We start from the raw sequence: 23,833 nt of genomic DNA, 5'->3' as shown, positions 1-23,833 counted from the left end.
TGTTAGTCTGATCTGTAAGAGCTTGCACATCTGGCCAGCTCCTCAAGTTTCAGCAAGTTAATCTGATGTAAATGATACAAGTCTTAGGTGTGTTTACACTTTGTTTTAACAGTCTTGATACAAAGTGCAACCAACTAACTGAATAAGAGCCTTTGCCTCCCTCTTACAGCATTGGATTCTACAGTTACCATAACACTGCATGATAGGCTCTTTACCTTTTACTTCATTAATTCAGACTTGAAGCTGAACTGTACCATGACCTCATTGACTGAGAACATACTTCTTTAATGTACCTCTTTCAAATGTCATGCCCCTAGCCTGTAACACTGGATTTATGTAGATATTTGTAGACTTCCATTTAAAAAATACGACTCGTCCTCAGGTGTTCTAAACACTCAAATGAAAAAGATCTTCAAACTAAATTTTGATTCAAGGCTGCCCTGGGAGCATCACTTAAGTTATTGAACTGAAGTAGTGCAAAGTGGCATATTTTAAATTAATTAAAGCCCTAAAACCACCAGACATGCAGTAACCCTGGACTTTTGGATCTCGTACTTTGCTGGCTCGGACACCAAACCTTGGAGACATAAAGATCGACATAGATGAAAGTTGATATGTAATGTACACTTTTTATTTGGCAGTAATGTTTACACGTTATGCAACCTACTTTTATAAACAACAATATAACCAAACAAGTTGATAGCATGTGTGTGGCGAGGTTAAGGCTGAATGTACTTGGTATCTAAAAATTCATTATGCAATTAAACCAAGTGTAACAAGATAATATATCAATTGAGCACTGTATTTATCACAGACGTCTCTGTGAATGAGACAAAAAAAACTATTAAAAAAATCAACTTAAATATTAAGCTATACATTAGTTCATTAGTAACAGAATATGTTCCCATTGGAAATAGAAACCTGAATAGATTCCTAACATACAGGAAGAAATAAAACAAAGATATTTATCTGTTGTCTCTTTATAACTTGGACTCTTTTCACCATCTCTGACGCTTGTAAAAAATGTGAGGTACCACAAAAGAGAGATGTTTTTCCGTTCTCTCCTAACTTGTGATGTGTAAAGCTTATTTTCAGAGTACAATATCAAAAGCTCGAAGTCATTCAGAGACAGCGGACATTTTCGCCTTTGGAAAATGAATATCTTAACGCCACCAGTGAAGCAGCAGGTAGGGAAGTTTGCCTTCAGATATAGAGGTCGATGTTGGACTGTCCTTGCTGTGGCTTTCTCCCAGCACTACAGCTTTGCTCTTCACATTTTCCACTTAAATGTTTAACAAGCCTGCAAAGCTTTTACAAAGTTGAACCAACTTGGGCGCTCAGCATGGTCACAGGAGTCCTTCAGGCCTCTTCTCCAGACTGTACTCCTGAGTCCGCTGCACCTTCCAGCCCAGCATCATCAGCAGGATGATGCCCATGACCTTATAACCCACCTGTAGGCCCAGGTACCTGCAGGGGGCGGACACATGCAGTTAAATGATTGTCAGCAGTGAACTTTGGGGTGTGTGTGTGTGTGTGTGTGTGTGTGTGAGAGAGAGAGATATTTGATCTCAGAAATAGATTTTCCAACCTGTTTCTCAAGATGTTGTTGTCATAGTAGCCACAGCCGAGCTTCTTGCCACACACACGCTTCCACCACACACATGATGTATCGATGGCCATCCCAAACAGAGCAGGAGCAGGAAGCCAGGCTGAGCAGGAGACAGAAACAAGAATGTGGGTTTATGATTAAAACCGTTATATCACGATGAAGGTCAAGACAACATTTCCTCCTTAAATCCACAGTACAAAATGCCATAATTTCTGATAAAAGTTGATCAAAGTTAAACTGCATTCCCCAACTTTGTGTTGAATCTAAATGCAAGCACCATATCTGGTGAGCTGGGCGGAAATTCAAAAGAAAATTTGCAAGTTTAGTTTTTAATTCCAAAATTTTACAATACATTACAGACAAATTATGTAGTAACTCTGGAGAAACATTTAACCACTTTCTCCATTATGCAGAGTTTTCTTGGTACAGTGTACTCTGTAATTTCATTCACGACATTTATGACAAAATTATACTTTGATTAAAACTAAACCATTCCCATTCAGACGTTTAAAACCTGCCACAGTAAATCATGAGATTTAGAAGATGGCTCTTTATATTCCAAATGAAATTCTAAATGGTCTAAAGTTTGGTCTCCAAGTAGGTAGCCTGGGTTCAAGTCCGACCTGTGGCTCCTTTCCTGCAAGTCAGTCCTCACTCTCCCTGATTTCCACCTCTATCCACTGTATTATCTAACAACAAGACAAAAAGCTCCAAAAATAAAAAACATATATTTTGAAATTCTAAACTGAAATAGAATTGAAATCCTATAAAACTGTTTTTTTTTCACAGGTTGAAATAATGAGTTGTGTTCTAATAATTTAAAAATGCTACAAAATGTTTTGGTCACATTTGATAATTAACATAACTTTTTATCTTTATAAGAAACTTAAATGACATTCTTAGGTCTTCGTTCAGTGCTTCACTTTCTGGAGTCTATAAATCTAATGTGATCTACACTGAGACGTGTAGATTTTGTACAGCGACAACAAATAAAAAATGTTATCTCAAGACACAAACAAGCAGGTAAAGGACTTTACTCTACACAGCATTCATCCATCATGAGCATTAAGCAACTTTAAACAACGTTTAACGTCCTTTAAGAGGCAGAAACCTCGAGCAGATCCACACTATCTATTAATATAAAAATAAATGGTAATGCATACAGGTACAACACTACACACAGACAGGATCTGTGTCTTGACTTACCTAATACTCTCATGAGTAAAAATTGAATTCCTATAGCAAATGACTTTTCTTCAGAGGAAACAGATCTAAAAAGAACAGAACAAAGAAAACAGAAGGTCAAAAACTGAATTTAAAAATGTTTAGTGTGTTATCCTGAAATCTGTCTATGACAATAGTGTTGTTGATTAATCTGTTCATTTGTTATTTGGACAGCAGTCCTGAATGAAAAAAGCAGTGATTTAAAGACGACTCTTTATTCTGCCATTAGACATCGTTATGAAGCCTTGTAAAACAAATTAAATTCCACAGATTCCTCCTATTGTTTAGTAGTTTATTTTCTTTCATTCTCAGCTGTCCTACAGTTTATTAAAAAGCCTGGTGCACTTGTTTATCAGCTTCTGTGTTTGACTGTTTATGGACTTCAAGGAGAGCCCTGCAGAGATTGTTAAAACAAGAGCAGCTCAGTGTTCGACTGCGGCAGTATTTGGGAAGGAAACGGCCATAAAGAACTTTGAGAGGAAGGCATAATGCCTAAACATGGCAGAGGTCCAGATTCATGGAGGGGGAAAGAGGTAAAGATGTCTCTGTGCAGGTGCAATGTGGTCAGATTCAGACATAATCATGAAAATAGGAAGCTGACAAGTTGAGTGTTTTGCCGAATACAGCTTATGAGATAAATCAATTAAAATGTACGGTTAAAAGGATACAACAGAATACATTTCCTTAGATAAAACTATGACCTTGATTTTACTGTGTATGCACTCTATTGTGTTGTTACTCTTCCTTACCTGAGCACCATCATGTACATGGGGTTGTGAGTGAGGCAGGCGATCATTGATGCCAGAGAGATGATGAGAATCACAGGGACAAGTAAATGCGGACAGCTGTTTGGACAGGCAGCTAGACGGGCGTAACGCTGACTCCCAGATATACAACTGCAGTTGGTAAACAGCTGCATCATGAGAGAAAATAAAAATGTAATTAGTATGGAAACATTTGGAATTATTTTTTTGTAATTTATCTGAATGATAGCATTATTCTCAAATGGCTAGAGCGTTGAAATGTTTTGGAAACACACTTATGAGGATGAGAAGGTCCATAATATTCTAATTTCTGCAAGCAACAATAATTCTTATTCTGTTGAAACAAATAAGAGCCACACTGGTGCTGGCTGGCAGTTTGTTGTTAATCTTGGACGAAGGTATGCTGTTTGTTTGTTTCCAGCAATTTACATCAACAGACTGTTTATACACTTGTACGAAGTCTGAATGAAGATATCCATTGGTTACTGACTGTCCGTTTTGGAAGCTTATCCATGGAGATTGCCATATTGGAAATCCTGACTTGATCAAACTTGTGGTCAACCTAACAACAAGCAAAGAGCTGGAGGTGAGGGGGACCTTAAACCTCCTAACGAACAGCTACAACGCAGCTGTTTGGAGTCACATCAAACATACCTCTTCATCATGCATAACTCATGTACTTCATAAAATCCAAACAGGTGAAACTGCAAGTTTAACTGCACCGTAATAAAACACACAGTCCTGTTAAGCCTCCCCCACTGCCCTCCCTCACAGGCGTGCATTTGTTAACAAGCAAACGAGCATGAGGCTGGGTGACACTCCCACACCTAGGTGTTTGTGCTTCCCTCTGTATCTGCCTTTTCACCATTAACAATATGGCATGGATTGAGAAAGCACAAGCCACATCACCTACTAGACAGGGGCGTGGTCAGATACAGCTCATTTACATTTAAAGCTACAGACACAGAAACAGTCTGGGCTGAAATAGAGGGGGTTATAGTCATGACCAAATTCAGGATCAGAGTGAAGAAACTTCACAGACATGTTTGGGGAGTTGTGAAACTTATTTAAACTTGGGGAAAAAGTAGATCAATAGGTGACCTTTAAACTCTTATCCTGTATACTTTTGAAATCCTTAAATTGCTAAAATCCTCTCAAGCGTTGCGGTCCACTTATTAATCTTAATCTAAATAGAGAGAAAGGTTAGGGAAACATGATTTAAGATATGAGTCAGGCAGCTGATTAAATACAGCTTGTGTACTTCCAAGTCTACAGGAAAGACATAATTATCCTCTGATGTCTTAGTATTAATCCATTAAGCTAGCTGATACTAGCTGTGTCTGTATGGGGCTTCAGTGTTACACCGTGGGCTCACATGCTGACTCAAACTGACTAATACTCTTTTAGCAGCAACACAATCCTCCCACTTGAAGATTATTCACCAGCAGTGACGTTTAAGTACTGAGGATTTGTCCCCCTTGAAACACCTCCTATATGCTGTGTGATGAATAAGCATTGACCAGACATTGATTGTGAGTCACTGGTGTCCTGTTACCAGTCCGGACAGTCCCTCTGTTTGATCCTGCACTGAAGAGACATATAATATACAGCAGATCTCTGCTGATGTGAAATATACGATCGCCTCCTTCCTCGTGAGGGAGATTTGTCAGAATGCCTAAAAACTGAGAGTGAAAAAAGATGCTGTGATTTGTGTTTCAAATCTAAGAGGCATCTGAGGCAAAATAGTCTAAACCTGTTCTTTGTGTCAACTTGAACACTACCCCCTGAAGAGCAGATTTAAAAGCACTCTCAATGCATCTTAATTGCATTTTGCTCACAGTATGTATTCCCCGCAGCGCTCTGCCCCGTGTACACACTTAAAGGTTAATTACACCCTTGCAGGCAAAATCACAGATCCTGTGCTCGTACAAGAACCAAATACTTACTCCTTCAAACCCCCCACTGTTAAAATCACTCTGTTAATTACCGTTATTCTAAGTTTGAGCACTTCTCCTGCTGTAACAACTAAGTTGCTATCTGGAAAAACTGTCTTGCAGGATTTCTATGCATCAGATAATTTCAATGACTACTTCTGATTTCTTTGTTGAACAACTTCATCTCATCACATTTTAATTTATAGGGCCCTTCTTTACAAGCAAATCTTATAATAGTTTTCATTTATATGTTATGAGTTGGCCCTATATAAAAAGAGAGTGTATAATGTGCTGATCTGCAGGTATTTATATGGGGAGAGTATGTAGACAAGTACTTTGCAGAGGCACTGACCTTAACTCTGTGTGCGTTGTTGGGGTCTTTGGTAAAGTTGGTGCAGCCTGCATGACAAGGTGAAATATACTCAACATCATCTGAGCCACACACAGGGTTGAAGGCATTAGCAGGACAGGAGCAGTTGGAGTAGCACAGAGACAGAGACCTGTGGAGACAGAGTGTCAAAGAAAAACACATATCATGTTCAAACTAGATTTCTTTTTGCATTTATTCACTTGTCTACATTTGGGAATTAAGTCTACGCAAACAGATAATGCAGCAAAAAAACTCAATAGGGTTCAGTGTTTTTGAATTTCTAAGATTTAAAATCTTTGATCGGACAGCAAACAGCCTTTTCAGCATGCAGTCTCAGTCTTTAAATAATGGAGAAATAAAATCTAAATGTAGGTTTTGGCAATTTTGCTAAAGTTGATCATTAAAGCAATTCAGTGGAGCTTATAAGCACCATTTATTTGAAGCCAGCCTTTGCTTCTACACATGTTCAGTATTCAGATAAATGTGCAAGAAGATGAAAAAACCCGACACACTTCCCTGTCGCCTGAGTCAGGCTGTTCAATCAAATTTATAATATATTTCATTATTTAGCCATTTTCTTATTTGTAAATTTGGTTTTAGTATTTTGTATGTTTTTGTATTTTTTGTATACAAGCATCTACAGTACATTCTTGCTCCAACAGTATTGTTTTGTACTTGCACAGTGACAATAAAGATATCTAATCTTCTACTGATTTACAATCCATGGCTTCATGATAGAAATGTTGTAAAGTGTTTTAAAAAGCAGTGAAAAAAGGCAACTACAAGCAGACATAAACTGGGGAAAAAGCAGGTTACAGACATTTCCAAGGGTTGGGTTTAAGGTTGGAGTAAAGACTGAGACCAGTGTAAGGATGTCTATAAATCAAGGCACGAACAAACAAACAAAGGAAATATGCTTTACATGTCATACAGTATGTCTACTTCCTGGATATATGTATGCACGGCTCTAAAAAACATACCTACATTTCATATGCAGGTTTACACTTACAAAACAGCAAAGGACAGATGACAATTGGTTCAGGCCAGATAATAAAACGTATTTATGTTTCACATTTGTCCCAGGCTCTTGTTTCACATTAATCTTATTAAGATTAAGATGTTAGCAGGAACAGGTCAGAAAACACTCCAACTGTGTTTCTTTCACCTTCATTTTATCTGCATTGATCTTCAAAAGATTGAGTAATTTCGGGACTTGGGCACAATAGTTTGTTCAACTGCAAGTTGTTTCTTAATATCTATATCTAAGCAAATATTTCAACATGGATGCTTTCTCTTTGACATCAACCATTGGTTTCTGAGGAGGCGTATTAAAGCTTAAAGATGGCGGGGCCATATTTTAAATGTCATCTCTACCCAACTTTGAGTCAGTCTCAAAACAGGCAAGCCTCCCGGCAAACAGCTTTAACAAGCCCACCAGACAGCTAGCTAATCCATGCCCCTAACTATGCATATTAATGCATTATTCGTAGCCTAAATATCATAAAGCTTTAACTAATAAAGAGCTGAGATATTCAAATGAAAACCATTTTTTATACCAGGCTGTACACTTTTTTTTTCTGCTGTTAAATTGGATACGGGCATTTGCAGACAGCCTCAAATGGAAACACAAGGAACTGCATGTTTTTACAAAAAAAAATAATAACAATAATTAATCAAAATAATAAAAGTCAAATGAACCCCTGTAAAAAACAAAAGCTCACTCACCCGTACTGTCCGGTTCGGTTATGATTGACCTCAAAGACTTTCTGTGTGGGACAGCCCATGAAGAAGAGAGGGATAAAGAGGAGGGTGGAGATGGTCAACATCACCACAGAGAAACGTGGGATTGTCTTCAGAGAGAGACCCGCCCTCTTCATGATGATTCCACCCGCCAGCATCCCCACTGCGACTGCTGGCAGATTGATAGCACCTGCAAAACCACAAACAGCTTAGTCGACACTATTCCAATACTTTGTCTTCTCACTTAAGTGCATTCTTTAGTCCCTTTCTTGTTGTCATAATACATTATGTATATGATTCAGATATTTTAATTCATCATAACATGTTTTCTAACTTTTGAACATCTTTAGCCTGTTCTCTCTCTGCTCAGTCGATTCTGAAGTGATATTTTCTGTGCAGAGAACTGTGGCTTGTGGCATGCAAACTTGCTAACTGCAAAATATAACCACATGTAGTATGACTTTCTGGTGTTTCTGATACACTGCATTTCAAATTCATGTATTGGGAAATTGCAAATGGTATTATTGGCGCACATCTGCGATAACGTTAGCTGATCACAATTGTCACTGGATATGCTAATATCAAGTGAATAATCGGTCAGGCTCTGCTAAAAGTATGCACGTATAGCTATGGGAATGCTGCCACGTTGTCCGAGGGGGTTTTTACAAATCATCCACAGTTCTACTTAGCTGCAGACACCTGAAACAGATTCCAGGTTTAATCAAAGGTAGCACATAGCCTTCAGTGGCATGAAAAAAAACCTGACATCCTAATTCAGTTTTTGGAAATAAGCCACGGTGCGAAAGGCCCGACACACTCCATTAGTGTCCATTAAAAGACTCTAACAGACTGTTTTATTTCACTTCCACAGAGTTCATAAATGTGGTTCAATACATATCATGTTGTACATTATGACTTAAATGATTTAGCAGCTGACATTGACTGACAGGGCTTTAGTATTCTATTATTCCATCTCTTCCCAAAGCTCCCGCCTGATAAATGAGTGCCAAAAGTACCTACCAACTAGCAGGCTCCCATAGGCAGCTGAAGTACTGTACTGTCGCTCCAGAAACTTGTTGAGGAACGTAGAGAGACCTGCGATCACTGAGGAGAAGCAGCACTGAGCCAGAACCAGCATGAGGAAGAGTGGGCTCAGCAGGAGGTGGATAAACATCCTGGGAAACACTGGGAAGATAAAGTCATATATATACAGACGTGAATATGATCTGTATGTTACATGTTTAAAAAGATGAAACACGGCTGAGTTAAGTTATGAGCTTAACATGTGCAGGATTTGTTCAACAAACTTACTTTTGAGGAAATCAAGTAAAGAGATATCCAGCTTTTTGAAGTCATCTTTCGTGTCATTTTCACTTTCTATCACCTGCAAAACAATACGCAGAATAATCTGTGGTGAGAGGACGTTTCATTTTCTTTTTCAAATATTGAATGGGGACAACTCGGCGAAACAGGTACCAATTCCAATGAAGGATACACAGCATGCAATCAGTCCTATTCTCACGAGAAAGACTCAGTTTATTGGTTCAATCAAAGCTATTTCCTCCATCCTCTTTGTTTTGTTGCACCACATTCTCCTGCAGCCACATCCTGTCTGTGTGCAGCATGTATGTGACATGGCAACATCAGACCCGTTTGACAGTACTGTGCAGCGGCTGCATACTGTTCATGCATTCAATGTCATTTGAAGCTGTCAAACCTCACAATAGAAGATTTCTGTAGCTCTTGTGTTTCTGTGAAATACTTATTAGGTCGAGTCTGAGCTTTTTCAAGAAAAGCCGTGTTTCCACATGACTAACAAAAGAACTGAAGTTCCCATTTAACTAAAACACATCTCGTCACATCGAATTGTGAAATGTGTGGTGGTTGTGTTGTCAAAGGTTGCATTCCTCCTTCTAGGGTGGAGGTCTGATTCAAACACACAGCCGCTGCAACTAAAACTAGAGCCTCCTTACAAGAGGCACACCGCATGTAGTCTCGTCTATCCAGCGCCCCAACAGTCTTACTTTGAGTTTTTATTATTTTAATCATGTACCCGCTGCTTTAGGTTTACCACTTCAACGTATTACCTTTCTATTTAGACTTTGCTGCCTGCTATTTGTCATGCAATTTTAATTCAAAAGAAACAAAAAAAGGGGAAAAAAACATAAAAATATTTAGTTGGAAATTCATTTTAAAATGAAGTATTTGTAAATGGAAACTGTGAAGCTTTTGTTACAACATTCAAATAAAATTCATTCAAAACAAGTAAGAAAACACATAGAAGACTTAAAGACATTTTTATAATGAAATGTCTTTAAACAAAATATAAGCATTCTTACTGTGATGTAGAAGACTTACATTGACTTACACATGATCATTATCTTTTGGAGAGTGATGTAATCAAAACATACCGTAAATTCCGGACTATAAGCCGCTACTTTTTTCTCACACTTCGAGCACTGCGGCTTCTACTCCGGTGCGGCTAATGCATGGATTTTTTATGGGGGACAATGAGCTTCTGCCGCAAAAACATTTGACTTCGTCACGTCGGATCTTAATATCAGTCATTTTGCGCTTCATGCACGCACCCTCATGATGGAAAACACACGGAGAAATACATATGATGCAGCTTTCAAGTTAAAGGCGATCGACCTGGCTGTCAAAGAAGCTAACAGAGCTGCTGCACGTTAAGATGACACTGACAGCGACAACAGAGACTGAGGAAGTGAGTAATGAAGTCATTCTGAGGCAGTGAATGGATGGACTTTTTCTTGTGAAATATATTACGGTCATCTTTTTCATCAGCCGTGTTACAGACACCGTCGGCTAGGCTTCGTGTTGTAACGGTTCATGTTGTAAAGTCAGTAGTTGATAATGTGTTCATAATTCCGATTATGTGGAGAGTCAGTGAATGCACCAGCGAGAACGTGTTGAGTGGCTGTATGAGAGAACGCTGGGGGAGAGAGTTGGATTGTTACGGCAAGTTATGTGTTGCTCTCTGCTGTAAACGGCGTGGTCACGGCCGACAGTGATCGGGTTATTAAAAGTTATTATTTGAACGCTCTCGTCGTCCTTTAACGTCCGTACGGACGCTACAGTATTTGCGGATGTTACCGGTAGCCTACGTCTGTGTAAATAGCTCTTGTTATAGCGTGGACACCTGCGGCTTATAATCAAGTGCGGCTTATATATGTACAAATACATTTATTTACTTATTTTTAGCCGGTGCGGCTTATATCCAGGTGCGCTCAATAGTACGGAATTTACGGTAATTATTCGAACTGTATTAAAGTTTTTATAACGTATTTTATGAAACAAAGAGCCTTTGTGTCTCTGTTGCTGTTTTGTTCGACTTATCTAAATGATAACTTTTTGTCAAGTTTTAAATGAACACATTTCAAGTCCTTATCATGTACATACGTTTAGCAGGTCAATCTCTAGACACAGCTTGATATGGGTTCACAAAATTGTGGCTGATCAAATCTCAATTATTCTTATCTATGACTCATGTTTTAAAGGTCTGATTCAACCCCCAAAAAAACTCAGGCATAAATGACTTCTTAGGAATCACTATGTATTCATTGACGAGTTATGTACGTTTTGCATTGGAATTTGTTTTTAATTTCAAGGAGAAAACTAGTTTTGAACCTTGAAAAGAGGAAAGTAAAATGCAATACTAATATACAGCCAGCAGGTGTCAGTAAAACATGAGACATATTTCCTGAATATTTAAACTAAATGAGGCTGTAAATTATCCCTTGACTCACAGAATCTTCTGTCAGCATCCTCTTAGGGAAGAAGAAGTACGGAATAGAGGTGAGAATCAAGCAGCCGGCAGCGATGAGCAGACCCATCCACCAGGCCCCGATCCAGAGGGGGTCTCCCTGTCTCAGCTCCTGTTCGTATCCTGCAGGAAACAGTCAAATAACAGTCATCAGATGACACACTGTGAGCCATCTTTACAGATTTAAATTGTCCATAAAATAACCTTTAAGACCCCCAAAATTACCCAAACCAGTTTTGTCCACGTCAACATAGAGCTGCAGCATCACTGAGCCCAGCAGGTAGCCGATGGCAGGCCCGAATACAGAAACTGCAAACAGGATGGCTGTGAATGAAAAAGCAGCAGTCAGGCAGGGCTTCTATCGTACTGTTCAGACAATTTGATCAAAAAGTTCAGTTTGACCTTGATTTATTTACATGGTGCATAGCATTCATACACTGTACACTTTGGATTTAGTTTTTGTGTTAAAACACAGCATGCTTTTTCTGCCACAAAGTGGTCACTAAATCAAAACAAGCCAAAGACAAAAACAAAAACAGATGTTGTGAAGGTGCATGTGATTATGGGAGTTGTTGTTCTCATTGCTGTACTGCCCGCATTGGGTTTAGAAATCTGTATGGCATGACTCAGGCTGGAATAAAGCGGGGTGGACTAGAACTTCTCCTTTATTTTCAGTATACCCAAAAACTGCGTTTAGATATTATCTTTTTTAAAAGGTTTAGTGTTGGCTTTTTAGTGTGTTTATTTATAGATAGGACAGTGGATAGAGCCAGAAATCAGAGAGAGAGAGAGAGAGAGAGAGAGAGAGAGTGGGGAACGACATGCGTAAAGGAACCACAGGTCAGATTTGAACCCACTTCACTCTGTCCTCCATCCAGACTGTGCTCTTTATATCAACACTAATCAATCTACAGGTCTCTCACCTATGTAAAGAGGGGAGTTTCCAGGTCCTGCATAATCATCAATGTAGGAAATCCCAAATGGCTGTATGGGCACAGAGCCCACGCCGAAGAGCAGCTGAGCACTTGCCATGAGGAGCCACAAGGTGTTCGTCTCCTTCAGGCGCCTGGTTTCATCTTGACTGCAGGACTCAGGGGCGCTAAAGTTCCCCTGCAAGTTACAGATGTCATGACGATCTGGATCACAGCAAACATGAATGGAGAGGGGAAGATAAAAAAAAAGGGGGGGGGGGCTGCAAGTTAATAACAAGCCAGTGGATGCTGATGTATGACTACTTTTAATTTCCTGAAGCTTCTCTTTCTCTCAGATGAAACTCTGTTCAAGCCAACGTACTCTCTCTGAAAGCAAAATAAAAGAAGGACGAGGGAGTATGTTATTACCAAATAAAGCTCAGGAGGTTACTCTAATCTTGTCTGCCTCTGGTTAGTACATTGTGATTATGTTCTTCTGATTTATGTGAAAGTTCAACTTAAGAGCACCGAGAACGCTGACTAAATTCACCTCCACAGTGCAAAATGCCAAAGTAAATACTTGTTGGAATCCTGCTGAGTGCTGGAGGGCGTTTACAGTGTTTTTACACAAACCAGAAATAAAGTCTCATGAAGTGCATTGGAAGTATTTGTACATTCACACGTGTCCCTGCCGTAACAGAGGTGCCAGTTTAGACCTAGAAGTAGAAGTAGCGATGGGTTGTAAAAAGCTTTTTTTACTTACTGTGAAAAACAGAGTCGTATTTGTAAGGCTGTAACAGGAAGTGAGGTAATGTCAGGATCATTGCGCTGACAGCCATCAGAAGTCCGCCTAGTCCAATGACTCGAGGACGGTGAACACGGTTTCCAAAGTAGCTCACGAACACAATCAGCACGCTGTTACTGATCTAAGAGAAGGACACAAACGTGTTTCAGAGAGGGGTTTTCTCAGTTGTACATTTTCTAACAATTCTTTCACAGTTTCCATGATGTTATCAAGCAAAACTACATGTCAATAATGAGACTTGACAATTATTCTAGTGTTCACAGAACAAAGGCCCGGTTCAGAATGATTTAGTAAGTAGTGACATTAGATAAACTGTTTCCAGATTTTAAAGCTGCATTAAATCGATTTTATTTAACTTTGGAACAGTGAACACAAGCGTTGGAAACAAATGTGACATGCCGTCATCACATTGTTTGTAAAAGAAAAAAGAAGGGGACATAGCCTTTTTGCTTAAGAAGTGAAGCCAATGCAGGAGCCAAGTTGAGCATGAGCCAATATTTGTAAGTTTTCTTTTCTGCAACATGATGTAGGGCTGGGAAATACGGACCAAAAATCATATCTCCATATTTTTTAGATGCATGGCAACACAATACATCTCTTTTTTGCAAAGAATTACAAAAACAAAGTCAATCATCAAGAGTCAGTCAGCTGCACACATCAACATGTACATGAAACTGTTTTTGAGATTAAAAAAAAAATAATACCATATAAAAAAAAACAATGTTGCTTTCCTGCAAAACAATATCTGTTTTGCAGGAAAGCAACATTTCATGTGCAGTTGTTGTTTTTGCAGGCTTTAAAAGTAAGTTTGCTCAGAGAGGCAGAGCATTATGAAGCCAGACAGTGAGAGAATAAATGCCTTGCTCAAGGGCATCTTTGCAAGGCTCAGGAAGTGGACTGGCACCTCTCCAGCTATCAGACCAATTTCCAGACTTGGCCTGTGCCAGGTCTTGAACTAGGGACGCTCCGGTTCCAAACTCAAGTCTTTACAGACTGAGCCTCTGCTGCCCATCAAACTACGAAGCCATCACATGATGTTTATTTGACTTTATAGTTGAAACGCATTAAAGCAAACATGAGGAAGAATGCAACAATTTGTTGTTTTTATGTTCTACGGTTCAATTCAAGCTCAGTATTTATCATTCCTGTTGCTCTGTTTTGCTCTTAAAGATTAATGGGAGACACAGTTTATCTGTCTCTTAAACTGCAAATGCTCTACAATGTTCCCAGAACAGTTTCCAACACTTTGACTTGATCCATAAATGATTTGATCCAATGTTAAACGCAGACACTTACAGGCTGTACAGCGTTTGTTCTCTGTTTTCCTATAACAATCACATCAGATGTTGCCATTCAGACTGTAAGACAAACTGCTTCCAAATCTTATCAGGGTCTGAGGTGCAAAAATATGCAAAAAGCCTAAATGCAGAAAACGTCAACACAGAAAGAATCAGTTAACCCTGTTCATGCATGTTAGCAACCTGACAGTAACTGGGGATAATCTATGTGTTGCACAAAAAAAAAAAAAAAAAAGTCTGGCCCCTTCCTCGACGCACACGTACAGAACATTCTTGTATTATTCTTGACCCTTTGTTTCTACGATAAAACAGTTTCAAAATACTCAAGTCTGTCTTTGCTTGTCAGGAAGTGTGATTGTGATATGTTGCTTGTTCTCTAATTCCCCCTTTGTCATGGATATCCTTGAAATAAATCCATCACTGTGAGGATATGTTGTTGTTGGCTCCCACCTCGTGCAGAGAGGAAATGGTTCCTGAGGAGTAGCTGCTGAGGCCGTAGCGTCTCTCGATCGTGCTGATGGTGCTCTTGAAGTAAGCGCTGTACAGCAACTGAGAGAACTGCAGGAGGCCGTGGAACAGGACGAACAGCTAAACAGGTGGACAAACAGAGAGTACAGAGGGCTTAATCTACAGAACAGAAATATTGGCACGTGAAAAAATACAGATAGGCAGGATAGAGAGAAACAGTCTGCGGAAAAAAAAATCAAGGAAATAATCAAAAAACTAAAGAAATGTACTTCTATCCATTTCAAGCATTCATAAATATTTCAGTTTTCTAGTTTAGTCAAAAAAAAAAAAAAGGGCTTTTAAAATTGATGAATCAGCAGGTAAAATAGGCTTTAGTAAAAAATGCCAACTCTCTTGAGTGTTGTTTTTAGCTGCGGGAGACATTTGGCTGCACTCACATGGAAGCAGTAACGGTTAAAGGTTGAAAAACATATTCTCCTTCCTGGGAGACCAAAATCATTCCAAGAAAAAGAGACCAATTCACTGTCATCTCAGATGCCATGTGACAGAAAAGTACCTGAGGATTTGTGTTAAATACAGTTCTCAAGTGTTTTTCAGCACCAGCGACAAACTGAGCTGTCATTTAGTTCACTCTGCGGAGCAAACATTAAACTTTGAAGAGAAGCAACGATGTCAGAGCAGTGACTGCAAGGAGGAAAAAGCAAACCGCTGCTTCACAACCACGTGACAAAATTAACAAGTAGAAACACATCGGGCTCGGACACTGGTATTCTCACAACATGTTTAGAAGTAAGTAAAATGCACTCCAAAGCTCTGATCCACAAACCAGTGCACGGTGTGAAAATATACATGCAAGTATAGTTGAATGTAGTTGAAGAATTAAAAGTAAACACTGTCATTCAGTAGTTAACGGTTAGACAGAACTTTAGTGTTGCAGCCACTTGAGATGGATGATCAGATGCATCCTAACGTTTAGTCGAGTTGTGTTTGATTGAAATGTAACTAACAACTACAAAAGAGAGATTCAGGATGTTGGGTCAACAAAAGTGAGATCAGACAACACCGTTAACCTGAAACTCACAAGAAAGAGGCGTGATCCACTCTTTGAAACCCTGATTCAAATCCTGGATCCAGTTTTGAAAGTTTGTCTTTTTTGGCTGCATTTTACCAACTTTAACAACATTTTGAAAACTCAATCTTTGTTGTAGTAAACGACAACAAAGATTAATTCTGCAGCATACCATGACTCACTAAGTATGATGACTAGCCTGCGGCAAAGCATTAAAAAATAAACAACATAATGATCATGTTGGTAGTCTTGTTTGCTCTGTAGGCCATCAGTATTAATTTCAGTCTTTTTCATAACTAGCTAAAATGTCTCACATGAGCTTTAACATTTTATTCTGATAGTAAATCCAAAATTATCTGAAAATGAAGTGAACTTAATGGTCATTAACTTTGTGAAATATTCACATTTGCTTTCCTGTCAGGGAGTTCAAAAGAAGTGTGTTCAAAATGAAAAACTAAAATCTGTGGGACAAATGAAAAGAGATACAAGCCGTGGTGTAGTGCAGGGTTCAGCAGTTCAAAAGCAGAAGCTCAACGAAAGACCAATTAGACACTGACTTTTCAGTTTGATGCGCTGTGATCAGCAGGTTTAGATGTTTTGTTTTGGGTTTTTTTCATGGAAATCAGCTGCTATCAAAGCTATCAAAGTCATGAAAGCGAACCAAACCATTACAATAGCTAGCCAAAAACCAAAGCAATGAGCCAAAAGGCAGTTATAAGACAGGGAGAAGTGCAGAGTTAAGTTTGGCCTGTGCCTCATTTCTTTTTGCTTTTGGCTTCAGGCTGTTTTGTTAAAAGTTGAATCAACCAGACAATTAGTAGTGTGATATGACAAAACAGTATTTCATCATCTCGACAGCACGGCTCCAAACAGAGTTAACAGATGTGATTCATTCATTTTAGAAACACTGTCAGCCGGCGACGCAGCTCGTGGTGAGAATGTGTGCATCTCCAGTTGATGATTTTTTTCTTTCAGAGTTTTCTTTTCAGATCCAGGGATGAGGAAAGCTCAAAGTCACACTGGACATGCTCCCATAGATCTGGACGAGTCACTCGCCTGCTGTGAGGCGTTTACAGACACTAGCAGAACTCTCTGTACCGGATTTTATTTGCTTGGAGGGCCATGAACGCAGGATTGACGCTCAAGATTGGCACTGAGATTAGGAGAGAATTTGCAAAGAAAACAGTGATAAATCCAAGCTTACTGTTTGTTTACCGGCTTCCAGGTCGGCAGAGGGAGAATACACTTTGCATTCATCTCAGAACAGTTAATTCTCCTATTAAAACGTGGATTTAAGGGGTGTTAGCCCACACAATAGACGCTTTTACACTTTTTCTAATACTTCATCCTCAGCCGGTATCAAACGGGGTCAATTATCTTAATCACTTCAGTATTTTCTGGCAGGAAAACAGTTTTTATTTCGGATTTAAAGTTAAACTAAAAGTCACTTCACAAGTGTTTCATTAAAATCCACTTTAGCATTTAACAAAGCTAGACTTTTATTACTAGAGATATTACTTGATGTAATTATCATGTTTCAGAAAAAAAAAAAAGTCTCTGGTTTTGGTTCTGGAAACACGTCATAACTTTAAGAACACCAAATCCAACTACAAAAGTGCAGGATTTCACTTCAGGCCTGAGGAAAGACTTCCTTTGGTCTTGAATCCAATTAATAATAATGTTTGGTGAGGGAATGTTGCGTTCTTTTAAAGCGACATGGGGGGGGGGGGGGGGGGGGGGGGGGGGGGGTGGTCAACTCATGCTATCAGTCAACAGTATACCAGACAAGTGATTAAGGCAGGATTTTGGTTGTGCTGGATTCTGGGTATTTATTCCAGTTGAGCTCACTCAGCTTCATCTGTCTGGATGTTATTGTCCCAGGCTTCAACCCTGCTGTGAGGGGAAGAATCGAGGGAAGTTCCCCTTTGAGTTATAAACGCTTTTATTTCAGGGACACGTGGTGCTGCTGCTCTATGTCGATGGTTATCTATGGATTTATAACAGGGAAACGGGTTTTTTTTTTTCGATTCACAAATCCTTGGCCTCGCTGTTGAAATAAAATGAAGCAAAGGAAAAGGAGAATGTATGAAGTCTCTCAGGATATTTGAAAGGGATTTAAAAACAAAATACCTCCCTGCATTGTGAAACAAACCTAAACAAGTTTGACTGCACAATAGCCTCAAGATCAAAGGCCATCATCATCCGTTTAAAGGATAGATATTTTATGAAAATGTGCCGTTTTCATAAAAGGTGTGTTTTTTAAACTTCATTTTACATACACATCAGGAAAATAAAGATAACATTTAAATTAGACACTTTGAGAGGTGTTACATTTCAGAAAGACCATAAAGAAGAGTTGAAACAACTGTATGGATTGAGAACATGAACTCATTTGAGAAATGTTAATTGAGGTGAAGAACCTCGGATCCTGTCAGTTGGCGTTATAGCCTCGAGGAGTGACAGCCAACATTTCAAAGCTTTTAGTGAAGCCAATATGACAAGACCTTTTTTTGTGCATTCACTTCCTAAATTTCCTTGAGGGAGTCACCTTCAAGGATCAACAAAGTTCAGTTGAAGTCTAACTCTGCTCAACTTTGAAGTAAGTTAGCTGCACTTTCATGGAAAAAGACATTATTGAAAGCTGTTAGTTAATGCCAATGTGTTGAGGATTGCTTTGCAGTGGATCGTGTTCAATGTCTTTTTCTTTTCTTTCTTTTCTTTTTTATGCATACAGCCCAAGCAGTAAGAAAAAGCTAAATGAAGCTGTGCAAAGAAGTGCAAAATCCGTGCCACTTGAGGCTGTCTGCAGAAGCACCGGAAGTCCCATACAAACGTAATGTAACATGTAAATGTAACATGTCTGCAGCCTGGTGCTAAACACGACTTGACTCTGATTAGCTCATGTCTCGATCAGCACACACTGTATGAGGAGCAAATTATGTTTTCACTTCACATAGAATAAGTGTGAGCTACAGCTCTCAGTCTGCCGTTATAGGTTGACTGGCAGTTAGGTTGAGACGACAACTGCTGGGACACCGAAGCCCATCTGCAGTAACAGACATGTGACATCATCAGCAGCTAAACAACAGTGAAGAAAGTTGTATCATGCAACTCCAACAAGAATACCAAAATTGTGTCATGTGCCTAAAGATTTTTTTGCACACATGTATGCATAAGATAGATAAGAAACAATAAGTTAAACATTGGCTCCTTTTCCTATAAACCAACACAGAAACTGAAGAAGCATACAACCCCCCCCCCCCGCCCCCCCACTGTCCCATTGGAAATTAGCCAGAATGCAGATTTTTGACGCCGACTTGGTTTCACTGTCAGATTACATTTCAGCTCACGGGACTTGATGTTACTGACTTGATGAGCTGTTATTAAGGGTCTACAACTTTGACTGACAAAAAAAAAAAAATCTTAATCTTCCCAGAAAAAATGATTCTACAATAGAGCTACGAACATGAGGCCAGGAGCTGATGAGCACTCGGGCGTGGAGAGAAGAGCGCTCAGAGCTTTCAAACATTTCTCCTCTGACAGTTCAGGATGTAAACACTCAGCGCCCCAGGGCAGAAGCTGGGCTTGTGTGTTGGCACAGATATCCTTCAAGAGAAATTGATGGTGTAAATCAGTTTGCAGACGAGGAGCAGCCCACAGCTTTGATCAAAGCTGTAAAACAAAAAACCCCACACAAACAGAATGTCCTGATAAAAGTGAGCAAATATAGAGCAGAGAGCTGAACAGCTTGTACCACTGTCAAGAAAAGACGGATGGACGTGATTGCTTCCTGTGAAGCCATTGTTAAATGTCTGGCTCAGCAGTGTTTTGGGATTTTGAAAAGCAATTACGCCTGTTTTTTATGCTCTAGTTGATATTTCTGAACAGGAGGCAAACAGAAATCAAGAGTTCTAGCATGAAATCTCAAAGTCTCACTCCTGACCTGCAGAAAAGTTCTCACAGAGACATGACCTGCTTTTATTCAGAACTCCTCCCCTTATCCAAATAGCTTTGAACTTCAGGTATAGTCATGCTGTGCAGGTTGGGTGATGTTGTCTGCCGGGTGGCTTCTATAGCCTCCACCCTCTCTATATTTGTTCATCTCTGTTTCAACTCAGGGGAGCTTTCAAATAAAGACTTAAAATAATAAACAGAAGACGATCTGTAGTAACTGGACCCACCACAGCCTGTGTGAGAATGCATAAAGTAAACATATAGTCTTAAATAAACTTTCAGCTGGAGATTTAAAGGTTGCTCAAGCTCTCTGACTACTACAAATCTACAGCATACAGGTGTATTAGTCACACTTCACAGACACCAATGAATCAGACATGTCATTTCTCGCTGAGTATCGCTGCCAGCTACGTGGATTGTGCCTGATTATTACTCACTCAGAGCCCTGGAACAAACTGTTTCTCTCACATCCCTGCCATACAGTGAAGTACAACTGCTGCTTCTGGAGCACGGCGAGGGAACATTTCTTCCTCTACAGTCAGCGTTCAGTGAGAGACTTTAAAAATCAGAGCCAGAGGTGGAGAAAACAAACCAAACACAGAAAAACTGTGTTACTGATGATGGAAAAACAAACTTTGCCTTAATCGAAACCATCTGAAGCTAAATTAAACCTCAGGAGCTGAAATGATTTGACAGCATACATTATGTCTTGATTTTTGATTTAGTAATGTTTCTGGTTCAAGGCTTTCTGATGTGAGAATCTGCCGTTTTTATTAATCAAAGGTACATTTCTTTACATTGATCATTTAAAGTAAATCTGCTTTTCGTCATGCTAAACGTTTTCCTCCTGCATGGGTAACACTCTTAAAGGGATACTTGACCCATTTACATTAAGCTTTGTATCATTAGAAACATGGTAGTAGTGTTGAATGGTCATGAATCCAGCCCTCATTTTGCCTTGAGACGAGAAAAAAAACGTTTTTCTTTGCCTGAAAGTTTTCTTGATGATACAAAGCTTAACGCAAATAGGTGAAGTATCCCTTTAAGTATTAAAAGGTTTTCCTAATCTAAATATACAAAGAATAGTCAGCAGAATCATCATTAATGCAGTATCAGTTTTTTCAGACGTTTTGAAATCTAAACTACTGAAAAAGGTAGGATTAAACATTTGATTGAGGATTTGTAGATATGTTGGCAAACATTTGTTAGTGATTTATATGTGCAAAAATATTCCAATTAAAACAAACAAAAAACACATTTACATGATAGCATATTAAAAAAAACACAATACACAATGTATACAAAGACAGCGTCAACATAATCAATAACAGTTTGTTAAGCATTTCTAAAATAATCTTGTTGAGATTTTCAGGAAATGTTTTTTTCATTCAAAATGTGAAACATAATTTTTTTTTTATCGCTTAAAAAAGCAAAAAATGCCGATAAAGATTTCTAATACTCAAAATAATGTTTCTCTCTCAAAGTAATCTTTATTTTAAACAATTAAAATTCCAGTCTTGTCTCTTAAAGCTCGTTTCTCGTCCTGTTTATCGCCCAATTCTGCATTAAACAGGACAAACGTTAGTATTTTTTTTTTTTTTTGAGCAGCCATGAGGCACAAATACCTGAACATAAAGCCTCCTTCTTTATCTAAGGTGACGCTCCTTGAGTGAGACAGGAGACACAGGGTATGGTCTTTAACTAACTTCTGTTACATTATCAGATAACGTTATGTAATCTCCTAAAATAAATGTAGTACAGCTACATAAACAATGAGTGAACAAGTGCTGCAGGTTCAAACAAGACATTTTATAGCCTCCTCTGCGCCTCGTACCTGATGCCTACCTTAATGCTGCTGCACAGCGCGCGCGGTCTCTTCATGACTTCAGGGGCTTTAATGTCCATGATTCCAGCTCGTGCCCTCTCCAGGTTCTCTCTCTCTCTCTCTCTCTCTCTCTCGAGTTCTGAGTCCGAGGTTGTTCTTGCACTTTTTCCCCTCCGGTGAACTGCTCTCCTTGTTTTATGACGGTCGGTGATGTCAATGGACTCAACCCACAGCCCCACGCGCAAATGTTTTGAAAGTTGTGAATTGGGAACAGAGAGTCCCGAGCTGATTGGCTGAGTCACGCGCGAGCCTAGTAGCTCAACACTCACCTGTAAGAGCGTGATGGAACGTGTCAATCACAACATTACCAATAAAGTTTTGGATCTAATGTGTTGTTATTGTGATTTTTGTTCTCGTTCTTGTTTTATAATGTGAAAGAATGAGGATAATAAAAAATAATCTGAAGGGGAAAAATGCAGGACACGTTATAATTATTATTTGGATGTAAAAAGTTGTACCTTCCTGTCCCTGAAGCCTCTGTGTGTCCTGCTGCTGCAGCTCAGACGGCCTCTTGCTTCATTAGTTTTGGTATGTGGTACACTGAGCTGTTCCCCACAAGCTAATGAGTGGTGGGCCCACAGTAACAGAAAGGATTGATAATGAACTGAAAATAACGAGCAGATGAGTATTTAGAGTTTATGTAGCTCTTTAACTCTTGTATTATGTTTCAACAATACGTGTTGACTACTTTTTCTTTTCTTTTTTTTTTTTTTAACTTTCTTGGGTAAGTTAGACAAACTATGTTTTAAAATCCCCATTTGAAAAGTTAGAGTTAGGAGAGAAAGATACACAAAGACTGAGGGAGATAGAGAGCTGGATGATAGAACAGTTTGATAACATAGAAGTGATACTGCATGACAAATACAAAGATCCTGCATTTGAGAAGCTTAATAGAATTCTGCAATTATATTTGGGGAACAACTGTCCACTAATGTGCTAACAGTACATTCCTAGATACTGCAAATAACATTTGTATGAGTTCAGTGGTTGCAAGCTTGTTTTCCTCAGTCCAGAAGTGTGATAATTACTCCGGCCAACATTACGTGTCTGGTTCATCTCAATGGATATGGAGCATGTCTAAAGATGAAGTTCAACAGTTTGTCACATTAACTAATAAAGACATGTAATCAGCGGAAGAAGTCAAAAAGGTAAGGGTGGAAGCAATTACAACTTAAAACACCAACTCTGACACTTGTGCTCCTATTTTTTCTTAAGTCTTGTATGAAATGATCAGGGATTCATTTGTTTTGTTGGTTGAGCCAAAGTTCACTCAGTTTGTCATTCTGAAACAGTTTGACCTGTTTGTGGTCTTCAATATGTATCTTTAAGGTTTATTTGGGGCTTGTTATTACTTTACAGAGATATGACAGGGAATAGTCCCAAGGAGAGAGAGAAAAGGGAATGACATTGGGTAAGGAACAACAACTCAGATAAGAACCAGGGCCACCCGTTTGAAGGCCTATAGGCCCAGCACATGGGCGCACCATTAACGAATATGTTGTCCCAGCATTCAACATGTCTGGACAAATTTCAAAATATTAGACTATTTGGCTTCAACTGTGGCCGTGTGAAATTAGTGATTAAGAAACTTAAACTACTTAAACTGTGCTTGTCTTTCTTGTGACTGCTGTTTAAAGACATCTGGAAGCCTTTTGCATTAGGATTATAACAGCTCTGATAACACAACGTGTTATCTGATTTATGTGTTATACAACTGTTACTCCACGGTTTTACAAAATGAACACCTTCAATTTATGACCAGCTCCTTGGTCAATAAACAAGGGTTGATCTTTCATAGGACAATTTCAAGTGTGTGTTCAAGAATAGTCCAATGACATTATGATTTAACCAATAAAAGGAAAGTGTTCCTTTAGACTTCCACTTGTATCTCTGAGTAAACAGAAAATAAAACATGTACATGAGGAGCCAAAGGTGAACGATACGCTGAATCCAGGCTTAAAGGTCAAATATTCTCCTCCTTTTGAACAAGTTCAAATCGGTCTCGGAGCACCACAAAA

General features: G+C 39.1%; 1 protein-coding gene across 1 annotated transcript; it reads right to left on the bottom strand.

Moving 5' to 3' along the window:
* Positions 1–615: 615 nt before the first annotated feature.
* Positions 616–22,407, bottom strand: slco2a1 (solute carrier organic anion transporter family, member 2A1). Its single transcript, XM_079351509.1, has 15 exons — positions 22,274–22,407; positions 21,776–22,084; positions 14,890–15,027; positions 13,100–13,262; positions 12,349–12,561; positions 11,651–11,749; positions 11,409–11,548; positions 8,953–9,025; positions 8,662–8,826; positions 7,627–7,831; positions 5,884–6,031; positions 3,583–3,746; positions 2,816–2,880; positions 1,589–1,709; positions 616–1,467 (listed from the first exon to the last, which is right to left on the bottom strand). Exons 2-15 carry the CDS (start codon positions 21,833–21,835, stop codon positions 1,347–1,349), a joined length of 1,875 nt encoding a protein of 624 aa, XP_079207635.1. The 5' UTR covers positions 21,836–22,084; positions 22,274–22,407; the 3' UTR covers positions 616–1,346.
* Between the last annotated feature and the right edge of the window lie 1,426 nt (positions 22,408–23,833).

Source organism: Symphodus melops (assembly GCF_947650265.1).
Source record: "Symphodus melops genome assembly, chromosome: 8".
Taxonomy (NCBI): domain Eukaryota; kingdom Metazoa; phylum Chordata; class Actinopteri; order Labriformes; family Labridae; genus Symphodus; species Symphodus melops.
Note: the sequence above shows the minus strand (reverse complement) of the source record. Positions and strands in the feature narration are given on the sequence as shown.

Excerpts from the sequence above, each read along its gene's own strand:
- slco2a1 (XM_079351509.1), bottom strand. The coding sequence starts at position 21,835 with ATGGACATTAAAGCCCCTGAAGTCATGAAGAGACCGCGCGCGCTGTGC. Across the intron at positions 6,032-7,626 it reads AACCGAACCGGACAGTACGG|GTCTCTGTCTCTGTGCTACT; the intron begins GTGAGTGAGCTT and ends CTGTCTCCACAG. Across the intron at positions 3,747-5,883 it reads ACAACGCACACAGAGTTAAG|CTGTTTACCAACTGCAGTTG; the intron begins GTCAGTGCCTCT and ends CTCATGATGCAG.